The following is a 22,815-nucleotide window of genomic DNA, read 5'->3' as shown; positions in this document are numbered from 1 at the left end:
AAAACTAGCTTCTCCAATTAACTACTTGTTGGAAGCCAGCTGGGAAGATTGCCAATTACAATCACATGACTTACAGGATGTTTTAACCCTCCTAAATATGGGTTGGTTACCAAGTGCCCGAATTGCAATTCACTGGTATTGGAAGAACTATCCATCTGGGTCAATTCCAATTCAGGAGAAAGGCACTGGAGATAAAATGGAGGCTGGAGGCTGATTGGAAAGCAACATTTATTGATAAAGCAGAACCACCAAGCACATGTGATTCTGGGCAGCTGACAATGGAGTTGAAAGTGGGGATATATCTTTGGGCTTTATATTTGAGCTTCCTGTTCCTGTGCAAGAACATGTCCTTTAATATTCTATTAGCTATCCTGTGGGATCATATAGGGGTTATATAGGGGTCATAGCTGGCTCTATATACAAAAGAGGAAATGCAAAACCTAGGTGCTTGTCTGGGCTAATTTGGTCAACCTCTGACTTATTGTTTATCTCCCAGGTTTGAAGTTTGGATTGCTCTAGGGTTAGTGCAATGAAGGGGCTTTGGGCTGCTTCTAATCCTACCATTGTACTTTTATTTCAAAATATCCTGTCTTGAATGGATTACCAAATCTGCATTTCTAAAAGGTAGCCTCCTCAGTTTCTGCTTTGGGGCAGGGAGACGGGCTGCTTCCTGCCTCTAAAAAATATGTTTCTCCATTTCTCATTTAGGGAAATATAATATTCTGCTTTTTTTAATATTCCTCAAAATATTTCATGGGGCGGGGCCTTGGATAACTAGTAAAGGGGAATGAAGGGATCGATACATTTATAATTTGAATGCAGGCACGTTAATCTCATACTGACATGCTCCAACTGTGGTCCGTGCTGGCTGAAAATTAAGGGAAGATAGTATGGTAACTGTTGGGAGAAATAGCCTTCTGGTTCAGTTCGAAGTGGGGAAGAAAGACACTGGAAACATGGTGACTGCTTGGAAAGATGGTTTAATGGTGGACAGGATCACATGCCTTAGAGCTGGATGAAAAAGGGCAGAAATGCTGAAAGTCCCTTGGTTTTATGCCCTTTGTTGGGATTTGAATTTGAGCTTGTATTCTGATTGGTTGTCAGACTCCCATGGGGCCATGCAGGGGCAACTCTGTAGGCTGTCCTGAGTCCCAGGCTTGGTTGAGTCTTGCTGGATGATGATGTAATGAAAGGGGTTAGGCCAATTCCTATAATAGCTCTACCTAGAGTAGATCTTTGTTATGTAAAATAGAGTGGCCTAGGTCAGAGTAGTGGTCCATTAGCAAAGCTGGGAGGGGGCTGAGTTTCTGCCTGAGTTTATACTTTTCTTTTTAGGGGAATTCTGCCTTTTTAGTATATCCTAAAATATTTCATTTTACTAGGAGAGGGACGGGTTTTAACTTCCAACATAACAATTGAAAGGCAATGAAAAATTTAAGGGGCTGAATGCCACGTGGCTTTGGGAGGTGCAAGGAAATAAAGACAGAGACATACAAGAATACTTGAAAATCTATTCTCTATCTCCATGTCTGTCATATAGCGTATCGAATAATGGGTTTAGATTATAGGAAGCAGATTTAAATTATGTGCCACAAACTTTTTGATATTAAGAATGGTATGACAAAGAAGCAAAATGCTCTCTTTTTTTGCAAAGCAAAGTTTTAGTTAGTCCTGCTAAAGGTGGTGTCCGGCTATGGACATTCTATTGATTGATCGTAACACGTGTTTCAGCAATTCCAGCTTCATGAGATGGAATTCTGGCTTGCTTGAATCCCATCCTGCTTGAGTAGAATACCAAAATCAGTTGCTTAAAGTTGGGTGTCTTTCATACCTTAATGAAGTCTATTTAATATGAGATACTTTGTATTAGCCCTCAAAGCAGCTTACTGCAATGAAATTAAAAGCAGGCCATAAACACAGTCAAAATAGTCTTAAATCGGGGATCATTTAAAAAAAAATACTAATAAACCGTTAAAAAGCCTGGCGCCCCGCCCTCCACACCGGCTCGAATGACATTTCCTTTATCCAATCCCGTCCTGGTTTACGTCATCTCCGGATTGGCTGGCGATAGCGAACTCGAGGCCCTGATGAGAGCCAGAGCGCGAGGAGGAAGGTAAGATGGCGGCTGTTGCTGCGCTGACCAAAAAAAAAAAAAAAAAAGTGAGGGCGGATTTGAGGCTCCCCCCAAGCTCACTTTTCCTCTCGCTCTTGCCAAACGGGTCCTCGGAAAAAGAAGCAGGAGGCGTGGGGGAATCGTATATGGCCGAGGGACCAGAGTCCCTGGAGGGGGAAGGAGAAGCGCCTTCTCGACTGGGTTGGGGAAGGCTTCGCCCCCGCGTGTCCGAATTAAGCGAAGCTCTCGAAGCGCAGAGAACAGAAAGGCGGCGGCGGCAGGGGAGGGACTTTTAATCCCTTTTAGGGTAAAAGAGGGAACATGTTTTGTATGAACTTTAAATAACGTTACGGTTAGGAAGAATCTCCCGGCGTTCCGTGATCTTCGCCATTGTGTAAAGAATCTTCTCTCCTGGTATTTAGTTACAGGAGCCGCAGCTGCTTAAGCGGTTAAGAAAAATAAAAATGGTTAATAGGGAGGGAAGGGAAGAAGGAAATGCCCAGCCTGTTGAGGAACTGGGACGGGAGAAGAGGGATGGTCGTCGCAAGAGTCTTATTCACATTTCTTGCCTTTTCGGGGTTCTGATCGGAGTGGTGTGGATTGTTTCAGGGTCCAGCGAATCCACGAATTGCCGGTAGCTGTATAACTCTGAAATAGAGAATCTCCGGTGGTTCAAGATTGATCAAGAGGAAAGCTTGATAGTCAGAAGGAAAACCGAAATAACCTTGTTGGAAACAAAGGGGTTTTTATGGTAGCAGAAGTGACTTTTTTTTTTTACTTATGTCAAATCTGTACTAACATGTTCCTTACAGGCACTGGCATGAACAGAATTCGCATTCATGGCTTGCCTTCAAATCGGGGGCAGCTCACTCCTGTGCCAAGGCCACAAGAAACCTTGTCCTGTGCCTTTGCTCACCGTCCATGCTCTCAGCCTCGTTTGGAAGGACTCGAGTTCTGCATTAAACACATCCTTGAAGACAGGAATGCACCCTTCAAGCAGTGCAGCTATATTTCAACTAAGAATGGCAGGAGGTGCCCAAATGCAGCTCCCAAGCCGGAGAAGAAAGATGGGTATGCATTCTCTATATGTTCACATTATCTCTAGAGATGAAATGTTGTCTTCCTCAGCCTTTGCAGCAGATCATTTCTTGTATCGTAGGTCTAAATGAAAATAATAGGCTACTATATGCATAGAATAATTGTGGAATATTGTAAAAGTTACATTCATGCAATTATATCATCCTGTGTTAAGACTGGATGCAAGTCATTTGGATTGTGTTCACAGATATATATATATATATTTGTAGAACATTAACTGAAAAGAGTTGCATGTTAACATATACAGTACAAAAAGATTCAGGTTCAATCTGACATCTCCAAGGAAATTTGAGAAAGGATGAAAGTAGGGAATGCTCTTGAAAATCAATGCCAGTCAGGAAATATGGTACTTAAATAGATGAGCAATATCTGTATTTCACATGAGGCAGCTTTCTTTGTTCTAAAGCAGCAGTCCCAACCTTTGCTGCGAGGGGGAGGGGGATGGTTCCGCACAAGCAGTAGGCAAGCATGCTTGCACAAATGGAGCTTTGCACTCTTGCATGGCCCAGTTCCAAATAGGTTATGGTCCAGGAGTTGGGGACCTCTGTTCTAGAGAACATTTTCATATTTTTGACTTCTCAAATAATTCCAGAGTATCTGTTGATTAAAAATAAGGAGTTGTCGCATACCCATGTACAATTTTGAAGTACTTCCTCTCAAAACATCCAAAGTCAAGATTGTCTTACAGATCTAGCTCAATGCTAATCACAGGCTTAAAGTTTGGTACAAAGTTAATAGTTAACTGATTAAAAGAATAGTATATAAAATAGCACATTTAAATAAGCTAGAGTTATTACTAAAACGTTTCTACCCAATTTCTGAATTATTAAACATTTAAAACTTCAGTCTTTGTTTTTCAAAGCCTTTGATTGGATTGCTGTGTAGAACTATTGTATAGAGATCTTTGAGAAATGTAGTGAAAGTTAACAAACTAGTTGAAACCTGTTAAATAAAGAGATTAGAAATAAAAAACATTAGAAAGGAATTTAAACTCACTCTTCTTTCACTTGTTGGCTACAAGAATGAAGAAAGGAAAAATATTATCAGGGTTTCAAATTCTCTTATACCCAAATCAATCTTTCATTCTTGAGTCGTCTGTTTCCTGACATGGTCCACCTTGAAAGGTTGACAATTGAATTGACATTCTTTAAAAAGTTCTTTAAAAAAATCTAAACAGAGTCCTAAAACATTGTGTACAACCCAGTTAGATGAAATTTTTGCTCTCATGTGGGAACAAGGACCTAGGCCCTTCCGGAGGATTATCTAGTGACAGTTGCCTGGGTGGACGCCCCGTTGGGGCTTCCTTTCAAATCCCTGGCAGGAGCTGAAGCAAAGAAAGAGCTCACCCCACCCTATGTCAGCATGCAGCACTCAGGACTCAAACACTTGCTAACCTCCAACCCAGCATCCTAATCACAAGAGCTCTTAGATGAAATAATAATTAGGAAAGATACAGGAGCATTTATTTAAATTGTTAGGTTAAATTAATATCTTGCCTTTTAAAGCAGCATACAGTTTTCTCCTAGTTTTGCTAACACCAACCATGTTTGGTAGATTGGGCCAAAAAAACTCTGGAATGTGATGGTTTGTTTCATGGCTGAGGACAAAAGCAAAGCATGTACTCTGGATTATGGAACAAAGAATGATGGATGTCATTTATTTATATCACAGCAAATTGGGATTCTTTGGGGGGAAATGGCTGTGACTCTGCAACATGTTTAGCATTAAATTTCAAGTCACAAGGCTTTGTTTATGCATTCTCCTTTACCCTTTAGTCTCTCCACAATCATCAGGAATAAATCAGAAACATATTTCCATTTTAACTAACAGTTAAAACATTTCATTAAATCACAATTTGTTTGAAACTTGCTCATTTTACTAGTCTAATCCAAAGTTAGCAATAATGGAATGGATTCTTGAGTCATGTAACAACAAAGTCCCCCTATTGGTGGAATGTAGACACCTGCTTGATAAATGTTTATGACGTGTATGTAATTCTTAGACTTTGTTGAAATCTGTTTCCTGTCAGTGCACACCTATATTGGCCATTGGACAAGGAAAATGGGAATCCCAATCTGTGATGTCTGGAAAGCCACAAACATCTCAATTTCAAGTAGCACAAGTTGAATATGAAAGTACTGTATAGATTTCTAAGTTTGCAGCTTTCTTAGAAGAGGCTAGGCCTGGAGACTTCAGTACATAGACCTTTAAGTATAATGTGTATTTTTTGAGAATTGAAGCATGTTACTAATCCAAACTGGAAACCTTTAGATGCATTGGGATCTTTATGGAACTATAGACTCAAGGGCACCCAGTTAGGGAAGCCTACTATAAGAAGAGCGTAAATCATTTTTGTTTTGTAGGAAGTATGTTTAGCAACTTGGAAAGCATTGTTTTATTGTTCCTTTTCTAATTTGCACCATATAGTGGTTCTCTTCATTTTGCTTCCCTTTTTTACAAGTGTTCAAGGGCAACATCCAGATTGCCGGCTTCAGTGTTTAATCATTATTCTACATTACACACACTCTTATGAGTGTTTTGTTTAAATGTGAGCTGCCAAATGTGCTAGTCTCATTATGGAATCCTTGCCTTTAGCCTACGAGGAAAAAGACTCCTTAAGGTTTGCTTGCTGACAACTTTAAAGGATGTTAAACGCTTTAGAGCAGTGATCCCCAACCTTAATCAGATTGGTAGCCCAGTGCAGGAGGGTGAATGGGAAGTGCATGCGTGTTCACATAGCTCCACTGGTGCAAATGACGAGCGCATCAATGGAGTTTTGCACATGAGCGCGAGCACTTTCACTTGTGTGTGAAATTCCACTCACACAAGCGGCATTCACTTGCGTGGATGGAGGGTGCTTGCATATGGAGCTCCCAGTGACATGAATGGAGCTTCACACCCTCCACTCAACTGCCCTCCACTCACACGAATGGAGTTTTGTATGCATGCACTTGCCTGCCACTTGCTCAAATGGATCTTCACGCCCGTCACTTGCTTATCACTCACACGGCCTGGTTTTGGTGATCCCTGTATTAGAGTGAAATTCCATAATTCTCCTGAAAGCCTTGAGAACACATGCAGATTCAGAGTTAGGAAGTAAGATTAGCAGATAACTGTAGCAGATACTTCCCTGCCCCCAGAGGAAAGAAAAAGTTCTCATTACTGTCTTTAAAAAATAACTTTATGGGCCTTTAAAACATTTTAAACATGTTATTAATTTGTAATATAAACTACAGGTAGTCCTTGACTTACTACCATAATGGAGCCTGCCCATCACGGTCCTAAATTGTGACAGCTGTAAATTGGGTAATCTACATGACTGACCCAATTTTACAACCTTTTTGTGGCAGTTGTTAAGCAAACGCGATGGTCATTAAGCAAACCAGTGGTTTGCTGTGGCCAATTTTGCCAAAAACTTGAAAATGGTTTTCGCAAAAGTGATGTAAAACACAGGTCACATGACTGGGATGCTACAATCAGCCATGAATGTAGGCTGGTTGGTGAGTGCTCAAAATGTGCTCATTGTGACTGTGGGGGCCCTCAGCTGTCAGAACTTCAGAACTAGGTCAGAAATGAGATCCTTGTAACTTCAGATGGTCACAAGTTGAGGACTAGCAAATAGTCATATGTTACTACAAGTACTCCTCAGTTTAAGACCAAAATTTATGTTAAGTGAGAATTTGTTAAGGGAGTTTTGCCACATTTTATGACATTTCCTGCCACATTTGTTAAGTGAATCACTGCAGTTGTCAAGTTAGCAACACAGTTGTTAAGTGAATCTAGTTTCCCCATTGACTTTGCTTGTTTGCAAAAAAATAATAATAATCACATGACCCCGGACACTGCAACAGTCATAAATATGAAAAAGTTGCCCAAGCATCTAAATTTTAATCACAATCATGGGGATGTTACATAGGTTGTAACTGTGAAAAACAGTCATAAGTTACCTTTTTCAGTGCCGTTGTAACTTTGAACGGTCACTAAATGTACTGTTGTAAGTCGAAAACTACCTGTACTATCATAGTACGATAGTATTACTATCACAATAGTACTACACTGTAGTGTAAAAGACTGAGTACTTTAATGAAAAAAATCTTTTTCTGTTAAAAAGGAAACAGGTGATCGCAGGGACTCGGGTGGAGGGGTGTGAGTGATTAGTTTGATTTCATTAAGGGGAAGAAAACAGATGAGACTGAGGTAAGGCAGTCTAGCCTAGTAGATGGAAGCAAAGAAAGTGAGACTGAGATGAGCATGTCTGCAGAAGTGATTAGTGCAACATCTCTCAAACTGAGCAACTTGCAGGTATATTCACTTTATTGATTCCTATAACAGAATTGGAAGGGACCTTGGAGATCTTTTAGTGGATCTTTCTTTAAACAATATGGAAGTGTTTCTTTGTTAGATATTTTGGAAATTACAACACATCACTTGCTGTTTCGCCTTTCTACCTAGTGTGTCATTCTGTGCTGAACATGCTCGCAGAAACGTGTTGGCCTTACAGGCTCAGATGAAGAAGTCTAATCCTAGCCCTGTAAGGGAGTCTCTTCTCTGTCAGCTGAGTTCCTATGCCAAGACGGAGCAGGGCTCTCAAACTGCAGAAAATAACCGTAGTGAGGGCAGCAGGATATTGGGTAAGCTGAAGAGATGATAATGTTATCTTGGGCATTTTTTATTCTTTTAAAATTAAATGCAAAGGTTGAATTTTATATAGCTTGATCATATTCTAACAAATCTCTTTCAATGTGTAGTTTAAAACAAAGCAACCCAGAGAAAAGATGGAAGCAGATAATGTTCAGTCTCACCCGATACTAGGTTAAAATGTTTTTTAAAATTAAATGCATTTATATTTCCCTTTACCATTTTTTAATAATAGGTTCAGCTTAAATATCTTGGGAAGTCAGGAATTTATATTTTGGCAAAGGGCATTGACTCTGCATTCAGAAATTTAGAGCATACATATTTTGTTGTTTTGGTTACTTTATTTAATTTAGGAATTGCTCTAGAGGGAAGTTACATTTAACATATAAGTTTACTGATGAATCCTATAAATCATATGGACCATTTACAGAATAATCCGAACACTCAGAAAATGTATCTTTCTGAGTAAGCTGTAAAAGATAAGGATATCCTGTTTCAGAAGATGGCATCCTGTGCCTTTGATTTGTTTTTACAGAGATTTCAGCCTCAATTTGAGAGCTTTCCGGAACTAGCCAACTCAGTTTTCTAAAAACAATTTACTGTCACTTCCCTGTAGGTAGTTTGATGAAGAATAGAAGAAATTTAAAATATTAAATTAATAATGGATGCAGCATATATTAATTGCTGGATAGTTAAAATTAGAGGTGGAGGTGATTTGAATTTATGAACTGTCTTTATAATTTATACTTTAAAAAACTTCAACCGCGTAACAATCTCTTCCTTCTGCCAAATAAGATGACCAAATGTTGATGATGGTGCTAGGCTTGTTTCCTTACCAAATCAAGGTTAAATTATGGGTGTATTGGTCTGACATTCAGGTAACTAGAAAGGTGAGATTTTCCAATGATGCTCTAGTGATAAGTTTTAATGCAGAGTTTATGATTAAATGAGTATTTATGAATATTATAGTTCTGATTGATGGACATGCTTATATCAGCTTATAGATGTGTATGTTCATATGAGATTTTCACTTCGGTAGCTCTGTTTTAGCTTACATTGATGACATTACACTAATTTTACTAAATAATGTAGATTGTAAACATATTTTTCTTCTCTTTTATTTTTCCAGATGAAGACAGCTGGAGTGAGGGAGACCAGGAGCCTCTTACTGTGGATCAGACATGGAGAGGTGATCCTGATAGTGAAGCAGATAGCATTGATAGTGACCAAGAGGATCCTTTAAAGTAAGTCTCTTGAGTCAGGTTCTGTGAATTACTGTTGCAGAGTTGTGCAATAGAGATAGTTCATTTCCCCCCAAAATTATTTGAACATGTACTGAATATGAGCTTTCAAAGACAAGCGTAATCCTTTCTCCTTCAGAACAATTTGGGTTATTCTTCTCAGCATCAATCTTGACTAGTTCTCTTTTTAGGAGCACCAGAATAGTTGATGATGGAGTATATAGGTGGGAAGTTTCTGGGCCTTCAAATGTTCTTAAACTACAACGTGCAGTATCCCCTTTCATTGGACCTACTGACTGATGGTTGAAAGTTGTGGTTAATAGCATGTAGAGGACTTAAGTTTCATCAATCCTACCCTGTCCACAAAACCCTCGAGTCCAACCTGTATTCATAAATACATATTTTGAATATTTTGACCATTATGAATGAAAAATTAATGTTGACCATTAATCTACACCTAATGTTTTGTTTGGCCTGCCCTTTTTTTCTGAGGTACTTAATGAAAAGTATATTACTCCATAACTTCATTTATACTTTGTTTGTGGCTCCATAAAGTTTCAAATATTTCAATGTAGAGTTATTCCACATGTATAATTTGCCATATGTTCTGGTATGCAATTACGCAGCAACTGGGTAATGTATCAACCACATTTTACACTATCTGAAAATTATAAACAATTGTTCGGAGAAGGCCTTTTGAATGCATTTTTGAAAGCTGTCGTCTCATACTTTCTCACCCTTTAAAGTGTACAAAAATGTTTCAGACCATTACTTGTACTTAGGATAGTACGGTAAGCTCTAGAGGTGTAGCTCCTAAGCTTTGAGGACACTCCAGAAGATATTGTGTTGAACTTCCTCAAATTAGCATTTTGGTTTCAAAATGTTTTGCATTAAATATTCCCTACTGAAGGTCACAAGTCTTGTTGATTGATTTCTTTGCTTTTAAATAGCTTACTTTTGTTACCTGACACTGCTTTAGGTGATTCTCCATGTTAATGATTAGAGAGGATGAGTTGTGATTGGATCCTGTTTGTGCAGACATGCTGGTGTGTATACGGCTGAGGAGGTGGCATTGATCATGCGAGAAAAACTGATCCGGCTACAATCTCTGTATATTGATCAGTTCAAACGGCTTCAGCACCTTCTGAAAGAGAAGAAGCGCCGGTATTTGCACAGCCGGAAGGTGGAACATGAAGCCATAGGTAAATGGCTACAACTCTGAACATAATAGCAATAGCACTTAGACTTATATACCGCTTCATAGTGCTTTACAGCCCTCTTTAAGCGGTTTACAGAATTAGCATATTGCCCCCAACAATTTTGAGTCCTCATTTTACCCATCTTGGAAATATGGAAGGCTGAGTCAACCTTGAGCCTGGTGGGATTTGAACTGCCAAATTGCAGGGAGCCGACAGTCAGCAGAAGTAGCCTGCAGTACTGCACTCTAACCACTGCGCCGCCGAGGCTCAATAAGCTGAAGACATCACAAAAATTGATGTGAAATTCATTAGAGCAACCATCAGAAGCAGTTTACCAAGAGCTTAGAGGTTGGGGACTACTTTTTTTGTAGATATATCTTGATTTTTCTTGCCTGTTAATATTTATTTGAAGTGGTACTTATTAATGTAATGTTCAGGTTAATTAAACATTTTCAGGATTTGAGCACCATCTGTTCCTAAAGATAGGAGAGTGCATTGTAGCCACAAGTAAAAGAGAGCTTCATGTACCATATGTCTGAATTCAGAGATCTGTTGCAATCATTAAGAGAATATTTGGCTCCTATAATTAATAAAAACAATTATTTCCATGAATTTTGGAAGAGAAAGTATTTGCATAAATATCAATCAGTTATCCTATGGGACTAGCTAAGGAAACATTTCTTAATTGTTTCAAAAGTTATTTTAATTAGTTCTAACAAAGTTAGAGAATATTATAGAATAGAGTCTTTGAAATATGTGTTCTGAAAACATCACCCCAAAAGTCTTCCATGACAACACTGCTGGAAGATGGTGCTTCTAGATTGCACCTTGATTCTTATTAATTTTGTGAAGTGCTACATTTATTCTCAACAGTAGTAGAACTTTACAGACATCATAGTTTTACAGAACAGGGATGGGCAGCATTTCAAGGGTTGGGGGACACAAGACAGCCTTCCAATCTGACCAATTCCCAACCTTAAAATTCTTCCAAAATGGTCTAGCATTAGATACCAAAGGAGCTATTTTAGGCCTTAAGGTTGAGAAGGGTAAGGGTGGTGAGAGAGAGTAATGGAAGTAGGAAACCTAACATTCAAAATCACACTATTGAAATACAACAAAACAATGTTGAGTGAAGGGAAGCTTCAGGTTGCTCATCCCTGCAGTAGAATTATGGTGATCCTTTTGTATTTCTTCTCTGAAGCAACAATCAAATCTGTAAGAATTGAGCTAAAGCAGATTCTTTCTCAAAGCAGAATGAGTAAACTCCCAGAAGAACTCTTTTGATCTGTGGTAGAAGGGTATATAATATTTTAATTCTACACTGAGGATGCATTATTAATGTCTTCCAGGTAGCAGTCTCCTGACAGGCCCAGAGGGTCTTATGTCTAAAGAACGTGAAAACTTGAAGCGATTGAAATATTTGAGGCGTTACCGACAACGCTATGGTGTGGAGGCTCTCTTACATCGGCAGCTGAAAGAACGCAGAATGCTGGCTACCGAGGGTGCTGGCCAGCAGGTAATTGAGTTACTTCTCTGTTTGGTCCACTGGTGATAGATATTGTATGCCTGATTATTTTACGAAAGCAAAGCATAAAAATGGAAGTAACTCTTGATTTCCAGATATGTGCAATCTCTGTGCCACGTGCAGAATTCAAAACCAAGTGTTTTCAAGGGAATACCAATTTGGGAAGAGTAAAACTCCTTCATGATGAGGCACATTTTAACCTGCTTTTTATGCTATGCTATTAATAAGTTCAGTCTGTTGTATGAGTATTAAAACACATGAAGCATTGATGTGTATATTTCAGAGGCTAATGTATGACTGAAAGAATTCATATTAAAACAGTGGCTTCTCTAAAAGATTATCTTGTCTTTGGTTTGTACCTTCCAGGCACATACTACCCGTTCTAGCCAGAGGTGTTTGGCCTTTGTAGATGATGTTCGATGTTCCAACCAGTCTCTCCCAATGACAAGACATTGCCTTATTCGTATCCTTTTTCTCTCTGGTGATAGTATTAATAGGTCTCCCAATTAGACCAATTAAACATCTTTGAGTTTTTAAAAATTAGTATCTTCTGAACAAAATCTTTAATCTTAAAAGTGAAACATTAAAAAAAATTAAAAGTACAAATTAAGAGGAAAAATTCAGTGTATATTTATGAATAGCCACTGGTTTACCAAAGTATTCACTAAGCTACAAGATATCTTAAAATAGTATCAATTCTGATTACAGAATCTCTGCCATAATAACACATATTGCTGCATTGGTAGAAAATACCTTTTCCAAAACAGATAGATTACGCGTTTCTGACAACCATTCCTTTGATGTCTGGAATATTTCTTAATATCATACTTTTTGCCATCAACCAGGTTTGATACAAATTCAATTCCTGATAAACAGTCAAATTCCAAAGCTTTGATATGTGATTCAACATCTTTGGTACTGGATGGGGTTATATTGCCCCAGAGAGACCCACTGCACAACCTGGGGGTCCTGCTAGACTCTTGGTTCCTGCTCAAGGAGCAGGCAACAGCCATGGGTAGGAGATACTTTGTACAATTTTATATTGTGCATCAGCTATGCCCCTTTCTGGACCATGAGGGTACACATTATCATTGTTGGGGGCAATATGCTGACTCTGTAAACCACTTAGTGCTGTAAAGCACTATAAAGCAGTATATAAGTCTTAAGTCCTACTGCTATTCATGCCTTGTTCACCTCCAGAATAGATCATTGCAACATGCTCTTGAAGAACATCCAGGAGCTTCACCTGGCACAGAATATGGCTACATGAACAGTTATTTATTTATTAATCAAATTCATGTAGCCAACCATTTCACAAGAAGTGACTTAAAACACGTTAATGTGTACTATTGTAATTGATTTGAAGCCATCATCTCAGCTTCCACCAAACTCTTCAGTAAAGTGATTTCCCACCGATTCTCAAAGTAGTATAAGATATTCATAAATATTATCAAAACTCAATTTCTGTCCCAGTATGACCCAAACGTTTGTGCTTTTCTTGGCCCTGAATCAAGGCTGGTGGCTTGCTGTAGCCTCTGGTTTCAAGCAGGAGCCCAAAGAAATGACTTTCTATGGTCTGTTGGCTGTTCCATAACTTCAGAATTAAACTGGAACAGTCAATTCAGTTGGAAGCAACAATGAAACTTCACAAAAGTAGAGTTAAGCCACAGCTTGAAATAAAGCCAAATTGTTTGGATCCCTTCAGGCCCATGTGTGAATGTATATGAAAAATGGCTCTTCTAAAAGGCTTAATGTTAACTTTTAGGCCAGCAAAAAGTAATATTTAGAATTCAGTATGCTATGATATTTATTGATTGGAAGCTTGTGGACTGAGCTAAATTCTGTTGTAAACATGTTTGTGTAGTTTAGACACCTATTTTTATTTTGTAGTTAGAGAACAGAATCGGTCCACTAATATAGAACAATACCCCAGTTCTAAATCAAAAGTTGTTTTTTTTATTATTGATTAACAGATTATGGTAATGTATACACAGCTCCTATTTAACTCCCAATATTTTCTATCACATACAAGATTCTCCAAGGTGGGAAAGTGGTAAAGTTCCCTTTATTTCCCTAGTTTACATATTGTAGGTTTCCATGGTCAGATGACTTGCTTAAAGGTCTGCTTTTTATACCGACTATGCATTGCAAATTTTGCCAAATTTCCTTGACTCCATCTTCAGATATTTGCCAGGACACCAATCAACTCCTATTTAAATTGTGCCAAGGATCAGAAGAAGCACCCTGCAGCAAACCAGTGCCTGTAAACCTTTCTGAAAATCCTTGCTGCCCACTCCATCTACAGCTACCACCTCAAATGTATATTCCTGAACCGGTTCTGTGTGTTCCCGAGGAACTGGAAACCATTTCCACGGATCTCTACTTGAGTGCAGCTGAACTCCGCCCCACGGAAATTTTGCCACTGGAGTTCAGTGATGTAAGTATCTTATGAGGCATTGCAGAAGACCCCATGACCTTTGAGCTGGGCATGAGGCTATATATCAAAGGATATAGTGGGAAATGCACTACGTACTTATGTCAGACTTAATGATGTCACCGAAAGCAAAAGAGAGGTAAATAATTAAGTAAGACAACCAGAGCTACAGAATGAAATAGTCATGTGTCACTTTTTTCAGTTCAGTTCAATGGTTCAAGCAGTCGCTGAGTGAACTGTTGTACATCAAGGACTACCTGTAGTTTAATACAGTGCATTGTATTAATGTTCTGACCCAACCCGGTTACCAGCAAGAAAATCTCAAACAAACTCACTAACTCAAAACTTCACAGCTTTAATCTACAAATAAACTTCTCTGTAGATAAAAGATGGCTTGCAGCCAATTAGTCCAACCAGAAAAGCTTTGACAGGATTCTTCAAATAAGCCGGAGTCTCTACACATAAAACTGGGTCTTTAGAGCATTTTTGCTTTCTGCAAAAAGCAAAAACCCTTTGAAACCAGGCTTATATTCCCTGAAGGGAGGAGCCATTGTGTTGCATTCTTACTCCCGAGTCGCCTGTGCTGCTCTAGCTGTTCTCTTCTACGAATCATCCTGTGCTCACGCACATTTGGCACACGCTCCTTGGGAACCTCCTCCTCACTGCTGCCAGCTAACCACAACAATTAATCCTAGTAGGAAGGTATTTATCATCTGCCCAAACATTTAAAAATATCTTCCTAAATATTTTGTTTTTTTGAGGCAATCTTCTAGAGCAGGGGTCTCCAACCTTGGCAACTTTAAGACTTGTGGACTTCAACTCCCAGAGTTCCTCAGCCAGCAAAGCTGGCTGAGGAACTCTGGGAGTTGAAGTCCACAAGTCTTAAAGTTGCCAAGGTTGGAGACCCCTGTTCTAGAGAACATTTTTTTATTAAAATCCATTTCATTATAATCAGTAGATGCACCTGGTATCTGTATACTTTGAAAGTCTTGCTCAACAAACTGGCTGCTCTGGATCTATAAATGCCCCCTTTTAATTTCATCTCCCTTTTTTTAATAGGGAAACAGAGGCATTCCCTCTAACGCAGCAACCCCCCCAAATCTACCTGTATTAGCAGAATGCAGGTAGTCCTCTGCTTACAAGCACAATGGAACCCCAAATTTCTGTTGTTCAGCAAGGCAATTGTTAAGTGATTAATTTTGCACTATTTGCCAGAGTTTTGCCAAGCACTGCAATTGTTAAGTGAATCTGGCTTCCCCCATCGACTGAGCTTGTGGAAAGCTGGCCAGGAAGGTTACAGAGGCTGATCACATGATCCTGGGACAGTGTAACTGGCATAAATACATGCCAGTCGCCTAGCATCCAAATTTTGACCCTGTGACCATGGGGGTGGTCATTAAGTCACTTTGTTCAATGCTGTTGTTACTTTGAATTGTTGCTAAACAAATGGTGGTAAGTTGAGGACTATTCTAGATGAAATGAAGCTTGCTTAGACTGCCAAAAATTATTTTTTTTTCATCCTTTTTAATTAAAGAGAAGTGGGGCTTATTTTTATGCCTTTCCTATGGTGTATGTAAAATTGGTTGGGAGGGAGGAAAAACCTAGTGGCAGGCACTGTGTTTCCCCCAACCCCAAACGGGCTTCTTGGTTGTTCCCTGATAGGATTTGGATGTTGTTGGAGATGGTATGCAGTGTCCCCCTTCTCCTCTGCTTGCCGATGCTTCTGCTGCCCTTGAGAACCAACTGAGCAAAAATGTGGCTGAAGCTCCCCTAATTGTGTGCTCAGATGAAGAATCCGTTCGACAAGGACTTCCAACACAGGCAGGAAAGGGAAGTTTTCCCAGACAAATTACACCTCTTGCATCAGAACCTCCACAAGAGCTATCAGTGCAGGTACTGGGCTAGGTTTGGAGGATTTCCTCTGGTGGGCTTCTTTTGTTTTAGGGGTAGCTAATTGCCAAGTGTTAATGTTAGAAGAGCCTATTCTACAAAGGCCTCCTTGCAAAGAGACAGCCAGGCTTTTCATATACACAGGCAGACCATAAAGAAAAGGAGGAGTCACTTTTATTTGTTAAGGGGATTAGCCATCTGCATACTGCATGGGTTTCAGGAAAGGATCATTACCTCCTCCTTTCCCTTCCCCCCCCCCCAAAAAAAAAAGGAAAACCAGCACAGCTGGTTGGTAGTAGTATGGGAAGGGTTAGGAACTGACAGGTGGTGGAAGCCTTTGAATTGTCAGTTTCAGTTGGTAAACATTCAAGCAATTTCTCTTGAAATGTCTTCTCAGCTGCTTTATTTGTTGACTTGCTTAGAATATAGACAAAATTTTGCATACTGATTGTGTATCTGTGAATCCTTATTTTCATAACATCCACCAAGAAAAAACATCTTAATGATACTGGTTGAATTATTTTTTGTTTAAGTTGGCTAATGCATTTTTAATTTGTTTTATTTATTTGCATTATTTATTTGCATTAATGTGATTGCAGTTTGTATTATCTAATAAAAATCACAGGATCAATTATCTGTCTCTATTAGAATACACAGCATCTTGTGACAAGTGGACCAAGGTTGGAGAACAGTAAGAAAGACGAACCTGCAACCAATGGGAATTCAGAATCAGCCGCTATCAACTGAGATTTAAAAAACTGTCTCCTGTCCGATAAAGCATGTGCTGCTCTTGAACTCTTTTTGGCTTCCAGTGTTTTGCCAGCTCTCTATTAAATCTTGCCCAGATTTAATGTCTATCTGGAAAAAACCATGTGAGATGCAGCTTTAGCATGTTTGAGTGACTTCTTTCAGATCTCATTCAGGGAATGCCTTTTCGTTTCTGGTATAAATGGAGAAGAAAACATAGGAAATCTTAAAATGTTCAATTAATACAAAAAGCAAAAGCCTCTGCCTTATTCATAGTCATAGGCTCTGATAAGAGGAAATGTATTTTCCATAGTTGAATTATTGGGAGTGTATTTGAAGTCACAGGCTGAGCCATGCTAAAAGCAGAGCTTTTTATTATCTGTACTGTACACTAGCCTGTTGATGTATAATGTGCACATAGCTGGATTTTTTTTTCTTTTCCTTTAGCACTGAAGCCCGTATAAGCAATTTTCCACTTCTACATTATAATGTGTACAAATCCCTTGTAGTATAAAAATAAAAATACTGGATACATTTTATAGCTTGCTCTTCTAATTGTGTGAATGTAATTAGTTCCTTTGCCAAACTCTCTAGAGAGCAGAAATTGCAGAGCCAATTAAAAAAATGATTATTTGGCCCCATAAGTAGAAACAGGAAAGAGAAAGCAAACAAGAATACTGTGTACTTTGTATTGGAACCCAAGGACTCAAAGGCAGACAAATATAATTTCCTTGTTCACTTGATGCAAACTTGAAACATGTCAAATTTTACCAATGTCACTTACAGTCTCCATTTTGTTATATCTAATATTTGGGCAACATTTAGGTTGTGATGAAGGGCACTGATGGAGAATCAACAGAGTTCCCTCAAAGTGTTGGTTCTATGCCTTCCCAAAGCATACTTGTTCTTCTGCCTTCAAATAGAAGCCAATGTTACAAACAATTATAAAAATATTTGGTTTTTTCCCCTGAATGAATGCTGTGCAAAATGGTTCACATTCAGACTATTTTGATTCAAATTCAAAATGGTTGTGTCTATAGGTAGTTTTCAACTTACAACCATAACTGAGATAGAAATCCATTGCTAAGTGATGCAGTTGCAAAACAGAATGTCACATGACTGCATCACAGCAATGGCAATCCCAGCACTACCCAATGCTGCCATTAACCAAATTTGGCCAGTTGTTAGTGGATGACCACCCATTCCAAGCCATTGTGGGCTTGGCCCCTCCTCTCCTAGTCATGAACTTTGGTAAGGTACAGGGCTGCCTCCAACTGCCTATTCCTTCCCATCTCTCCCCTTTTAGCTGCCCTGTACACTACTGTGCAGGATGGCAGGCAACCCCAGAACTACAGGCTCTGGAGCTTCTTGGCATGCCACCACTCTGGGGCTGCAGGAAGCACAACAAAGCTACAGCCACCCTTGGAAACCTGCTGCGCAAAAGGACCCTCTTGGTGTGCTCTTGAGGCTGCAAAAAGGCCCCCAAATCGCACTTGCAGCACGAAGCCCTTCACAGCATGAAACTGAGCTCCAATAATGGCCCAATAGCGCAGTGCAAAGCTGCAATCGATCTTTGGCCTGGCCACACACAAAGTAGGTGCTGGTCACATGAGGCCATCTAGAGAAAACCTTCCCCTCGCCTGGGGAAGAAAGCTGTGTGTGGCAGCAGCAGTGTCTGCAAAGGGCGAGGTTGGGTATGCTTGGTCAGCTGCAGCAGCAGAAAGACTCTGAAAGCCAGCTGGGGTGGCAAGGGCTGTGGGGTGCAGGGGGCCAAAAGGGCATAGATGGAGGGAGATAGGTGAGAGGAATGAAAACATCCTTGCTGTCGTAAGTGTGGATATGCTGCCAAGTGCCCAAATTTTGATCATGTGACTGAAGGGACTGCAATGGTCCTAACTTCAGAGTCCATTCAGTGCTTCTGTAACTAAACAGTCACTGAACGAATGGTCATAACTAACCATAGTTTGTAATGAGCTCTTTTGGAAATGTTCCAAGTTCAAAACATTCTTCCCAACTTGAAGTATTTCCAGGATGGTTTAAGTAAACTTTCAGCAGAGGTGGCTGTTTGAAATTTGAAATGAGTGGAATCTGAAGCATTTTTCATAGTGCTATAGTCACTCCCTATCATTAGGTCCTATACAAAGAAGCATGTTTATGTTTGCTCTGTAAATTGTCACTGCCTCAGAAATAGATATTTACCTACTGTGTATATATACAGTACACACCCTATCCATTCTGTGTGGTACATTATTTCCAAAATATTCCTAAATGCCACTTTATCTTTAAATGCATGTATAGCTTAATATATATATTTCTAATTTCCTTGAGATAAACTAATGAAGAAAGCTTTATGCTTAGCAACACGTTTGTTCTTTATGATCAGCGGTGTCATTCAACAATGTTTGACTTGTAGCTAGAGGCTAAAATTTTGGTGGATTGTCTTCTCACCATTATATTAATGAACTTTGGTCAGGTGAGAGGAACTCATATTGCTGTAAGCTGTCTACATGTTTAAATGTGAAGTAGTTAACCACCTATTTTGGCAAATATCAACAAAGTATGGTAGCGCCTTTATAAAAATGAGGAAATGCAACAAGACCCAGCATTACTGAGAATTATAATTTGTGAATAAAATAGAATATCATTTACTCTGTAAGCTATGGTTAAATAAACCGTAACAGCCCAGTATACGAGATAGGTCATTAATCTCATAAGAAGTAGTCTTCATTCTCTCATGTGTTTTTACAAAGCTTTTAAAGAGAGGTTTTCTCTTTAATCCAAGGGATTCAGAAAAGCAAAATTAAGGATCTGCTAAGCTAGATAATGGGGACGGTGGCTCAGTGGCTAAGACTGAGGATGTCAATCAGAAAGGTTGGAAGTTGGGCGGTTCGAATCCCTAGCACCACGTAACGGAGTGAACTCCTGCTACTTGTCCCAGTTTCTGCCAACCTAGCAGTTTGAAAGCATGTAAAAAAATGCAAGTAGAAAAATAGGGACCACTTTGGTGGGAAGGTAACAGGGTTCCGTGCACCTTCGGCATTTAGTCATGCCAGCCACATGACCACGGAGACGTCTTCAGACAGTGCTGGCTCTTTGGCCTAGTAACAGATAAGCACTGCACCCTAGAGCAGGGGTCCCCAACCACCGGTCCACGGACCGGTACCGCTCCGCGGAACAAGTCCTACCGGGCCGCTGGCTTGCTGGGGCGCCGCCATCTTTTTGATGAAAAGTGCTTCCGGTGAGCTTTTCCGGTAGAAAGCTCACCGGAAGCACGCATCAAAAAGAACGGAAAAGCTCACCGAAGCACGTTTTCATCAAAAAGATGGCGGCGCCAGCGCTTCGGTGAGCTTTTCCGGGTAGAAAGCCATTTCTACCCGGAAAAGCTCACCGAGGCGCTGCGCATATCTTGATGAAAATGCTCCGGAGGTCACCGGAAGCACTTTTTCATCAAAAGATGGCGGCGCCCAGCTGATGCCGGTACCGGGCGCGCGGCGTAAAAAGGTTGGGGATCACTGCCCTAGAGTCACAAACGACTAGCACCTATGTGCGAAGGGAACCTTTACCTTTACCTAAGCTAGACAGACACACAAGATTTCCCAGAAAAAGTTGCAAACCTACTTTTGAAAAAGACCCATGTGGTCTCTAGAATCTCAGCTCTTTTGTTTTAATCTTGTAACAGTTTATCCGAAAGCTTGGCACTTAAGTTCCTTACTACCATATTAAATAGTGTGGCAGGTTAATAATGAAGAGATTGGCGGCTTAAGAAATTAAGCAATCTCCAGAGAAGGCTCCTCCATGGGAGGAAAAAACAAAGAGATCTAGGATGAGCTCAACAACAGCAGCAACATGAAATGCTAACAAAGCACCTCAGCTGCTTGCTCGCCCTTTCCAACGTGTCAAGAAGACTCTCTCCTTTTACAGCAATCCCAAAGCTGCTGCTACCGCCATCGTGGAGCTACTGGCACTTTACTAGGCCTGGAGCAGCCGGCGGAGCTGTGATGCTGGTGCTGCCTCTAAACGGGAGAGAAACATCTGGCGCCAAGTAAGCTTGGACCAGGCACCCATTGGCTGTCGCGGGTCAGCATGCAGGGAGGAGTCCCGCCGTTTGAAAGCCATGACATCACTTTCTCCAGAAGCGGCCTTTGGAAGCGAGAAACCGGGGAGATCGCCGCGGTGGCTTTTGCAGGAAATGCCGCGAGATGCCTGCGGAGCGATCTCCGCTCTTTCGGCGGCCCTAAGCCCCGTCTGCCACGAGTAACATCGCGGGGTGAGTTGCGAAGGGAGAGGCGTCCGCTCCCTTCGCTCCTCTGCGGCTCTTTCCGGAGCATCCCCTCTAACCCGGGGAGGGAGGGTCACGCCTGTAGGCCGATTGTGTCCCCGGGGGACGGGGCGGGACGCGCCGTTCGCCCGCTGCGCCAGATCCTCACTGTCTCTTGCTGGGGAGCCGCTCCCGAGCACCGAAGCTTGGGGCTCCGATTGAGTTGCAGCGCAGGAGCTTAGAGCGGCCGAAGCCAGAGGGGGGATTTAGGGAGGGGGGAGCCTGATGAATTTGAAGTGGTGGAAATGCAATCTATCCACCCAGGCCGAGTTCTCCTTACGGATTACGTTTAAGTAGGGCAGGCGACTGATTCCGTGTGCTGTAGGAAGCCGGTCAACGGAGTTATTTTAGCAAGCCACGGGTGCATAGTTTGTGGAGGGGGGACGACGACACTGATGCAGCAGAACCCGTGGATGCATCCACAGGATACGTTTGCCCGTGGTTGACTCAGTCCATTTGCTGAATGTACTGAACAGTCAACTCGGGGGCTGGGGCTCACGCTACGCAAAACCAACACGTGGTAACTGCAGTTCAGTGGGTCGTGCGAATGGTCTGTAGAGATTCTCAGTCATCCAGGTCATGGTTGTCCCAAAGGTGCTTTTTCGCGACTTCGTTTTTTCTTTTGAAGACATTTCGCTTCTCATCCACTACGCTCCTTCAGCTCTGTCAGGACAGTGGGCAATGGAAGGATTTCTATTCCTTGCAGACAGCTGGTCATTTGCATCCATTTAGGGTAGTCGGAGCACTTGGAGGTTTATCTGTGTCCTCAAGGTCACCTGAGTTGTGCTCCTGATTCCTGGAGTCTGCAATTTCTCTCTCGGGAAATCCGTTCCTACTCCCACACCATTCAAAGGAGGTTTCATCCCAAATTGTATAGCTAAAAGTCGTGCGAATGCCATTTCTGTACGGTTTAAGAAGGGGAGCTCTCGCTAGAAGTCGTTTGCTTATCTGCTGAGAGAGCATTTACCATCGTGTGGCATTCACGATGAGCAACAATTGGCTGTGTTCACCCACGGCGCTAAGTTTTAAGGCTTCAACGATGATACCAGCGGTGGAGTTCAGAGAGATTTGATTCCGTAAAGGCGGCACATAAGACAGACGAGCAGCTGGAGGCTGCGATCTATGACACTTGTCTTGCGCAAGAAAGAAAGAAAAAGAAAGAAAGAAAAAGAAAGAAAGAAAGAAAGAAAGAAAGAAAGAAAGAAAGAAAGATCCTCTTCTGACGAGTTTATGGGGATGAGTTGTAGGGCTGATATTCATTTTAGATGCCGTGTATGTTATATGGCGTTTTAATAGATTGCTGTTTTTAAATGGACATTATAGGCTTTTTAAAAATGGTCTTTGAGCGGACCGGGTGTTGGGTAGGGAGGCTATTTGACTGCGATAAACAAATTGTTAAGGTTATTCTATGAGTGTTATTTTTACGAGCAATTCTGCAGTTTCGCTTCTACTTCTGGTCCTTTCTTCCAGCCACTTTTATGCCCGGCCGGCTTCCTTAAATCTCCGGAGCCAGTGGGTAGATTTCCCCCTGTGGCAATACAACTCCTTCCCTTTGAAGCCCGCCGACGCGCGCCTCTTTCCCTCTCTCATCTGCCTGGCGCTGGGTTGTCCT

The 22,815-nt window shown here is 40.9% G+C and overlaps 2 protein-coding genes and 1 non-coding gene across 6 annotated transcripts in view; all 3 read left to right on the top strand.

Moving 5' to 3' along the window:
* The first annotated feature begins 2,019 nt into the window (after positions 1-2,019).
* Positions 2,020-17,424, top strand: KANSL2 (KAT8 regulatory NSL complex subunit 2). Of its 4 annotated transcripts, none has more exons than XM_087954006.1 (10): positions 2,020-2,113; positions 2,926-3,184; positions 7,664-7,842; positions 8,979-9,093; positions 10,129-10,292; positions 11,639-11,805; positions 12,181-12,277; positions 13,998-14,251; positions 15,911-16,141; positions 16,787-17,424. In XM_087954006.1, exons 2-10 carry the CDS (start codon positions 2,934-2,936, stop codon positions 16,883-16,885), a joined length of 1,557 nt encoding a protein of 518 aa, XP_087810132.1. In that variant the 5' UTR covers positions 2,020-2,113; positions 2,926-2,933; the 3' UTR covers positions 16,886-17,424. The 4 variants fall into 4 exon arrangements, with proteins under 4 accessions (XP_087810132.1, XP_087810135.1, XP_087810133.1 ...); XM_087954007.1 differs by having other exon boundaries at positions 2,098-2,420; XM_087954008.1 differs by lacking the exon at positions 2,020-2,113 and adding an exon at positions 2,488-2,507.
* Positions 13,313-13,454, top strand: LOC113422752 (small nucleolar RNA SNORA2/SNORA34 family). The gene has a single exon (XR_003372298.1). It is a non-coding gene; the product is annotated as a small nucleolar RNA SNORA2/SNORA34 family (small nucleolar RNA).
* A 3,605-nt stretch (positions 17,425-21,029) lies between the features above and the next one.
* NCKAP5L (NCK associated protein 5 like) overlaps positions 21,030-22,815 on the top strand; it is a 58,753-nt gene continuing 56,967 nt past the window's right edge. The window contains exon 1 of the mRNA XM_087954001.1: positions 21,030-21,152. The gene's annotated coding sequence lies outside the window, so the exon portion shown is untranslated. The remainder of the gene's footprint in view (positions 21,153-22,815) is intronic.

This window comes from Notechis scutatus, chromosome 2, assembly GCF_049901735.1.
Source record: "Notechis scutatus isolate UNSWTSFEM ecotype Mainland chromosome 2, rNotScu1.2, whole genome shotgun sequence".
In the NCBI taxonomy this organism is placed as follows: domain Eukaryota; kingdom Metazoa; phylum Chordata; class Lepidosauria; order Squamata; family Elapidae; genus Notechis; species Notechis scutatus.
Note: the sequence above shows the minus strand (reverse complement) of the source record. Positions and strands in the feature narration are given on the sequence as shown.